Below are 8,251 nucleotides of genomic sequence, written 5' to 3' on the forward strand. Positions count from 1 at the left end.
GTTTGTTATCCATTAAGAAGGTTCTTACAAGTTTGAGAATTTTATATCCATTGTATATTGATTTGTTATTGTGTGTTAATTTTCCATCACGAAAAACCTTTAGGTAACAAATTCGCTATCATTATTGTACCAATGTGAACATATGAGACTTTTTATACATAATATAATATTGACTATGTGTCAATGCAAAGCTCTCAGATCCGACGTTATTGATCTCCAATATAGTGGAGCAGGGGTGCACCTTCAAAATTAGCACTCTAACATCCAAGTTATATAGGTGAAACTTTGCAATAATGAAATGAATTGTACCTATTATGATAGGTAGACAAGTTTATATATGAAGGGCGCTTAAAACCATTCTCGATGGGTGCGAAGCAAAATGTTTAGTTTGAATCCAATAACTAATGATAAACAAATCGGTTGAATCTTGTATTAAGTCTTTTGACAAGGGTCCATCTATCTATAGTTCTTTAGTAAAGATATTAAACCTTTAATGCTTTGACCGGCTCAAAACAATTTTCATTATATAACTTTAAATTTGATGTGTTACATATTATGTAAAGAGATTAATTGTTATGCATTGTCAGTGTAAAATTTTTTACACTGTCAATACATCACAATCATCCGTTTGTATTACTTTTTAAGTGGTTAAAATAAAAGTTAAACATTTTAAATAAATCAATGATTGTGATTAACTGACTGAGTAAAAATTCTTTACACTTTCAATGTATATCAATTAAATTCTTATGCAAAACATATATAAAAATTATTATAATTTATTAGTTTCAGATATAAATAAAAATTATTAACTTCAACTTTATTTAATATAATTATTTTACAGTTCTCATATTTTTAAAATTAATTCATAGGTTCAAATAAAAAGTTATATGAAAATTATTTTAATAAATAATATTTTGGTAAATATAACAAAATTTAAATACGTATGAAAGCAATACTATAAAAATTATGAACGTTGTTTTTCTCTTTTCTGGTGAAGTTTCGCGGCAAAATATTTCTCTTGGAATCCAATAAACCAACGCTGAGCCAATTCACTCTTCGATCTCAAAGAGTAACAATTTCAACTGAACTTTGCTCTGATTCTTGATCTTTCTTTTGCGTTAATTGATTATTTCTATTTCAAATTCAATTTGTTCTGATGATGTTGAAAACTGAATAGTTATCAAGAAAATTGAATACTTGCGTTGTTTCTTTTATGCATTTTCGTTTAAAGCTTGCTTTTTATATTAAGTATATGCTGTTCTCGTTGCGCAGATGAAGAAGTTGTCTAATAAATTGGGATCTCAATGGAAAAAAGATGAACTAGTGCGGTTTTATGAAGCGTATAGGAAGTATGGGAAGGATTGGGAGAAGGTGTGTATGTTTGTTTACTAGTTATTTTCTTCCAGAATCTTGGTTGTTCATCGGAAATTTACGCGCTGTTGTACTTGTTGCAATTGATCTTAGTCATCCGTGCATTGATATTGTGTAGCACCGACACCTCTAAGAAAACACGTGTGTGTCTGTGTCCGTGTCCGTGTCGGCGTCAGACACCTGCACCAACACTTGTGATTACGTTTAATTTATTCATTTTTGCAAGTTATTACTGGTATTGCCGTGTCAGTGTCGGGGTCTTATTTGGGGTGTCGGTTCATATTAGTATCTATTCTTATTGATTTATATGGATTTCCAGGTGGCTGCAGATGTAGGCAGTAGATCTGTTGAGATGGTAGAGGCTCTTTACAACTGGAATCAGGTACGTGAATACTAAAGCATCTACATGGTACATGATCTTATCATTATACACATTATCTTTAGTTGCAGCGCTTTGGTGTTATTTATGCTTTAAGAATAATTGAAATTTGAAACTACAAGTTGTAATTTACAGACATACCTATGTCTGCCAGAGGGGACAGCTTCAGTTGCTGGCCTGATTGCAATGATGACAGATATGTTGAGATGGTCGGAGCTAACTTAAACCTTGACCTAAAATTTGATGATTGTTTATGATTTTGGCTGTAATATTATTTTGTTTTAGAAAGAGGATGGGAATTTTATGTCAAAACTAAATTTAAAAGTTGTTGTTGTTGTTGTTTTGGCAATGGTTTCCCTTATTCATAGAAAATATTACACTCATTTTTCTCAGCAACTATATTATGATTATTTTAAGTGATGCATTTCATGCTTTCATCTCAGTTTGCTTAAATTTGAGACTGGTTGATGTTTGGCAAAGTTGATTTCTTCTGAGTTTTATTTGGATTTGATATTGTGTCCTCAATTTTTTTTTTCCTTTATCTTCAATTATGTGTTTCTGAATTAGTTTTGGGAATTGGAAATTTACAGGAAGAGAGTGATAGTGAAAGAACTGAGACTATTAATGAAGAGATGACGCTCTCTAAATTGAAGAGAAGACGCGTTAATGGTAAATTAACAGTCACAGTTTCCCATTTTCCCCATCTTCTGGAAGGAATCTTTCTTTGCTTTCCACTGAACTTTTATCTTTTCTTAATTACTAGAAGACATATCTGTTTCTTCCAATGTAGCATCAAACCTACGTTTTGAATACTTCCCTTGAACTTATTCAATTCAATTCATGGTACTCTATTTCCATAACATGTGACATTCTAGAGTTGATTGAAATTTGATTGTTCAATTGATCAGTCAGTCATCCTCGAGCTATTGGGAAAAGGACACCTCGCGTTCCAGTTAACTACTCATATAGGAAGGATGATTGGGGAAATTATGTTTCATCTAATAAAACAAATATGGATTCAGCTTTTGATGCTAATGATGATGATGAAGTTGCACATGTTGAAACTGTTACATTAACCCGTGCTGCTCAAAGAGATGGCTCTCCCAAAGCATCTCAAATTCCATACAAAAGATCAGAACAGAAGTCCTCTCCTGTTCATAGGCGGATAAAACTGGTATTTACCTGTTCTCCTTAATTTTTTTTCCTTTAGTTGGTATTTGTTAGCTAATTTATTGCTTCAAAATAAAGTCTGAGTTTTGATTTTGTAAACAGGTATTAAAATTGTGGTATAAGCTTATGAGGCAGACTTTGTTGTTGGTCCTTCGTACCTTTTTTTTTCCTAGTAGTTTTAGATTTGAAGTATATATTTTCTTTTTCTTATTTGTTAACTTAGCACCAAGAATCTGAGACAGTTCTTGGCAAGTTATATGCTATTTCAGTGGATGAAGACTGTTTGGAAGGTAGTATGGAAAGAAGGAACATGGAAGACATTAAAGATCACAAGAAAGGGGGAAATAATTACAGAAAGAAGGAACAAGGAGAAACTGTTAGAACCCATCTTCTTGATGGTGGTGGAGGAGCATGTAGTGGCACAAAAGAGGGACTTGATTTTTGTTTGAAGGAAAAGATAGATATTGATGCTATGAATTCCAAACTAAAGAAACGCCCAAGAGGTAATTCTGTCACAGCTACACATGTCTACGTGAGTTTGTTTGTGCAAACCATCTATCTTTCACGTTTTGTTAACGTTTTCACATTCACTGTAATTTATTTTACATTCATACTCTCGTTCACTTGCTTTATATGACTTGTCTCATTTGAGTGTATATGTTAAGAAGGAAGCACTCATTTTTGAATTTTTGGACTTCACATTGGCTACTTCTGTTCATGTTTATTGTGATAAAAATTTTGCATATTTTCTTGTTCAACTTAAATACCATTAAGTCCTGAACTAAAATTTACTTCTTATGGCTACTTCTGTTCATGTTTATTGTTTAAGTCATCATTGGTATTTAGGAATTTCCATACTAGGTCCAAATTCGTTCAACTTATTGATTCCCTCTTGTCCTTTCCCATCTAGAATCATCTACCCGATTGAAGGAAGAAAGAATGACCGTTGATAATGATGAAAAGTTTGTTTTACCTGAAAGCACATCATCAAGCCAGAACAAAAGTGAAGCTAAATTACCACATTCGAACCAAAAGACTAGTCGTACAGTCTATGGATCTAAACTTGTAAAGGAATCAAAAGAGAAGATCCTCTCAACTGATAAAACAAGGAAGAGAAAGGGTAAATCCACGGTTTCAAAGGTAAGTAGAATTTATTATTTTCTTGGCATGTAGTTAAGAATTGTACAAAATAATAGTTGATATATATTCACAAACAAAAATTTAGATTTTGAGAATCAGATGTGATGATAATAATGCTGGAGATGTATAATCATGATTTACTATTAATTTACTTATTTTATTGAATTTTGTTAGAATTAGAGGGTGCAAGAAAGTGATAGAAATTGAGAAAAAAATCTGACTGAGAATTCATTATAATTTGCTTAAATGATTACAGTGATGTATTTATAGCCGATACAATTTTAACCAATTGTAACTAACTCTTAACTGACAAGTTTGTTTTATTTTGACACAAAATGGGACAACAAAATTTAACAACTATTTGGATGGTTAATGTAGTTCAAAAACATGGTTAATTATGTTGAACAGGAATGAATTTAAATCGCTTAGGATGCATAAATGTACTCATCGAAGATGTGATGCTTGCTGTGTAGGCTATAGATGAAGAGAATAACCCAGTGATTATGGAAAAACACATTGATCAGAATTTCAGCCTAGCAAAACAATTGAAGTTAGCCAGATCATTGGAAAGTTCTCTGCCTGGTGACCAGAAATATTTGAGAGTATCAACTTCAGATATTCCACTTGTGAGTGAAGTTAATTTAGCTTCTAAACAAAGAAGTAGACGTAAGAGGGGTTTTTTGAGAACGTTCATGCCTTCCGAGACCATATTGAAATGGCAACCTAAGATGTGTTTGACCTCTGTCCAAGATAAGGCAATATTTGTTAAGGTAAAAGCTTTTGCTAAATTTATGTAGACTAAGATTTTTTGAAGTTTGGAAGGACGTTAATATTTGGGGTGTATTGTTACTTGCAGGATAAGCTATCAAATTGCTTGTCATCCTACATGGTTCGTAGATGGTGTGTGTTTGAATGGTTTTACAGTCCAATTGATTATCCATGGTTTTCCAAAAGGGAGTTCTCGGAGTACTTAAACCTTGTTGATCTAGGGAACATTACAAGGCTAACACGTGCTGAGTGGAGTGTCATAAGAAGGTATGAAATTCAGTTGTTGCTAGCATGAGCTAATACTTAACCATGTGAACAGTGAAATACATGATAGGAAAGGCCATTGTTTATTCAGCGTTTACTTGTTTCTTGCAGTTCCCTTGGTAGACCTCGCAGGTTTTGTGAACGTTTTCTCCACGAAGAGAGACAAAAACTTGAACAGTATCGCAGATCTGTTAGGGAGTATTACACTGAAATAAGGGCTGGTAACAAGGATGGACTTCCAAGAGATTTACCTAAACCTTTTTATGTTGGACAACTAGTTATTGCTCTTAACTCAAAAACAGGAGAGATTCACGATGGAATTGTGCTTACAGTTGACCATGACAAGTGCATGGTTCAGTTTGACCATCCTGGATTGGGTGAAGAATTTATCATGGTAACATGGTCTCTTATTTTTATGCTATCTTAAAAATGCTATAGCCATTCTTCAAGATATAGTTGCAAATGAGACTAGGTTGGGCCGGTTTGTACTTATAATGAGTTCTAATTTTTGTACAGGACATTGATTGCATGCCTTTGAATCCATTTGATAATATGCCAGAAACTTTGAGGATGCAGTTTGGGGTACTGTTACAGAAGAAATTGCCTATGGAGTTTCAAAACACAAGTGGTGACAAAGTAGAAAACCAAAATGACATTTTTAAGGATTCAGAGACACTAACTCAAGAACTAGTTGAATAGGTCTCTAACTCAAGAATTAGGGTCAACTGTCATTGAAAGTATTAAAGAAGTGTCACGGTGAATGCTGCATTTCAGGTATGGAAAGGCTGTGTATGTTTCTGCCACATTCTTAAATTTATGCAGCTAGACACATACAAAGTCAGACTCAGATGTAACGATCTTATCATTTTTCTAAACCTTAGTGGAGCACATTGTACATTTCAACACTTTTCAAGAATTTACTCAAATTACTGCTTCTAAAAACTCGATTTGATATTATAATTCAGGCATTAATAGAGGAAGGCGAAGATGCTTTTGTGAGGATTGGCAGGCATTGGATTGTATTGATTACCAGAAGTTTGTCACCAACTCTAGGTTACCTGTGATCAGTTTAAAGAGCAAGTGAAAGGCACTTTGGATTACCATACTAAGCCAATTTCCGGTTCATGTGAGTCTTTAGTCAATGATACATCTGGTATTAGAGGTTAGAGTTATTCATTCCATAGTTTCTTCATTTCTCTGTTTTCCTCTAGTATAACTTGTGGTGGTTATTGATAAGAATCAATTAGAATTAATGTGTATCAATTAAAATCAATGTGTATCAATTGTATTACCTTATTATATACAATTCATATGAATATAAATATAAATATACATTAGTGTGGTCGCACTAGACATACAACATTATACCGAAAATATCTTTTCAATATGGTATCAGAAGTTAAGAGTTTCACGATCCCTTCTTTTGTGCCCTAACAACCTTATCGTTCACAATACACACAACTCCGTTGCATGTCTTTATTCTCAGCCACCACGCATCTGATCATTGTCGTACAACCACCACTAGGTTTGCAACCCTCCGACGAACCCATCGATGCAACACCCGCCCCCAGTTGACGTCTCACACGCTTTCACGCGCAGCCACATTTTTGGTGGGTGAGTCCCATGTGCGTTGCACTAGATCCATTTTTTGACGCATTTTTTCCCCATTTCGCCATTCGTCATGACCGTCATTATTCTCCCACCACTGAGCGATCATGTTTGCACGTTTCTCGGCCATCAACTCTCATGGGAAGACCACTCCACCACCAATTCCGTTACTTTTATCAAAGTTCCGCTTATTCCGTGTGAGAAACTAATCGGGACAGTCAACTACAACATATGAGCTTGTGCTGTCAAGTTGAAATCATGCAATCAAGTTATGGTTTCAAGGTCAAGGACTTGAAGATCACCTAACGAAACAATTGAAAGATATTCCAGTTGTCAATCGCAATAAATGGAAGCAAACTGATGCATCTCTATGCACCGTGTTATGGCTTTCCATAACACCTAATCTCCAAGCTCGGTACCAATCTTTTACCACTTGCTATGAGGTTTGGGAAAAGGCTAAGAAAGTCATCTCCAACGATGTTTATTGTCTCTATGGTGACATCCTCAAACTCAACTCTTTGAAATATGAGAATATGGATATGCAACCTTACATGAGGCAAGTTTTGTATCTTTCAAAGAAACCATCTAATTTCTTTTTATACCTGAAAATCCACAAACTTTGAATGACATTAGCATTAGCCGACGTTGTACTAAATCTAACGTAACAAATATTTTCAATAAGCGCGTCATATTCGTCTTTCATAGTCATTTTTCAATTATGATTTTGTAGTACATTGATGGGATTAGTGGGCAAATGAGGAATGATGGGTGAATTAGATGTGTGAATGTTAAAAAGTTGGCGTGGTATGAAAACGCCATGTTAAGCTCGGGTGTTCATTTGAGGAGATAATGGAGGATTAACTAACAAATGAGTAGGCGTGGGTATGGTAGTAGGAGAAGGTGTGTTAGAAGTAAGGTCGGTAGAAAATTTGTGTTGTTGATGGTATGGATTGGCGTTTGACGTGATGTAGGTGAGGTGTGTAAGGGTGGGGCCAGGGGTTGGTTTGAGGTGGGTCGTGGTATGTGGCGTGTTAGGTGTAGGAATGAGATGCGATGGTTGGTTTGTGGTCAATGTAGGTAATGTGTGATATGGAAAAGGTTCATTATTTGTATTTAAAAATTCATAGCGCGAGGGCTCGGGAGCATGTGAAGTAGAGAAGGAAAACACATTTTCATAAAAAATAACATGTCTAGAAATGGTTATTTTGCAATTAGACAATTCAAAACACGTATATCCTCTATGGTTGGAGGAATATCCTTAGAAGACACGTGGTGTTGACCTTGACTGAAGTTTATTTATAGTAATGGAAGGGATTAATGGAATACAGATACACCCGGAAACTTTAAGATGAGAATATGATGGCAAATTTTGATAAATAAATGTAGTTGGTGTTTGAATAGCTAACTTTTTATTTAGAAGAATATTTAACAGATATGTAGTCATTTGAAGAGCATGATACCGAAAAGAATATGGTAGGGAGGCATGTGCAAGAAGTGTACATATGCTATTGTTTATAATACAAATTTTTCTTTCGGCTTTTCCATTTTGAG

The 8,251-nt window shown here is 34.5% G+C and overlaps 1 protein-coding gene across 1 annotated transcript; it reads left to right on the plus strand.

Moving 5' to 3' along the window:
• The first annotated feature begins 959 nt into the window (after positions 1 to 959).
• LOC127129541 (protein ALWAYS EARLY 2) lies at positions 960 to 6,429 on the plus strand. The gene is made up of 12 exons (XM_051058698.1): positions 960 to 1,069; positions 1,273 to 1,371; positions 1,691 to 1,753; positions 2,341 to 2,419; positions 2,659 to 2,924; positions 3,144 to 3,423; positions 3,831 to 4,060; positions 4,534 to 4,830; positions 4,917 to 5,095; positions 5,204 to 5,486; positions 5,609 to 5,866; positions 6,058 to 6,429. The coding sequence occupies exons 2-11, from the start codon at positions 1,273 to 1,275 to the stop codon at positions 5,789 to 5,791; spliced, it is 1,959 nt and encodes a 652-aa protein (XP_050914655.1). The 5' UTR covers positions 960 to 1,069; the 3' UTR covers positions 5,792 to 5,866; positions 6,058 to 6,429.
• Positions 6,430 to 8,251: the final 1,822 nt, after the last annotated feature.

Source organism: Lathyrus oleraceus, chromosome 3 (assembly GCF_024323335.1).
Source record: "Lathyrus oleraceus cultivar Zhongwan6 chromosome 3, CAAS_Psat_ZW6_1.0, whole genome shotgun sequence".
NCBI classification, from domain to species: Eukaryota; Viridiplantae; Streptophyta; class Magnoliopsida; order Fabales; family Fabaceae; genus Lathyrus; species Lathyrus oleraceus.

What these genes read in the sequence shown, in the direction of transcription:
- LOC127129541 (XM_051058698.1), top strand. Translation starts at nt 1,273, where the DNA reads ATGAAGAAGTTGTCTAATAAATTGGGATCTCAATGGAAAAAAGATGAA. An exon ending in CTCTTTACAACTGGAATCAG is followed by an intron (nt 1,754 to 2,340) that starts GTACGTGAATAC and finishes GGAAATTTACAG; the next exon opens with GAAGAGAGTGATAGTGAAAG. An exon ending in ATAAGGCAATATTTGTTAAG is followed by an intron (nt 4,831 to 4,916) that starts GTAAAAGCTTTT and finishes TGTTACTTGCAG; the next exon opens with GATAAGCTATCAAATTGCTT.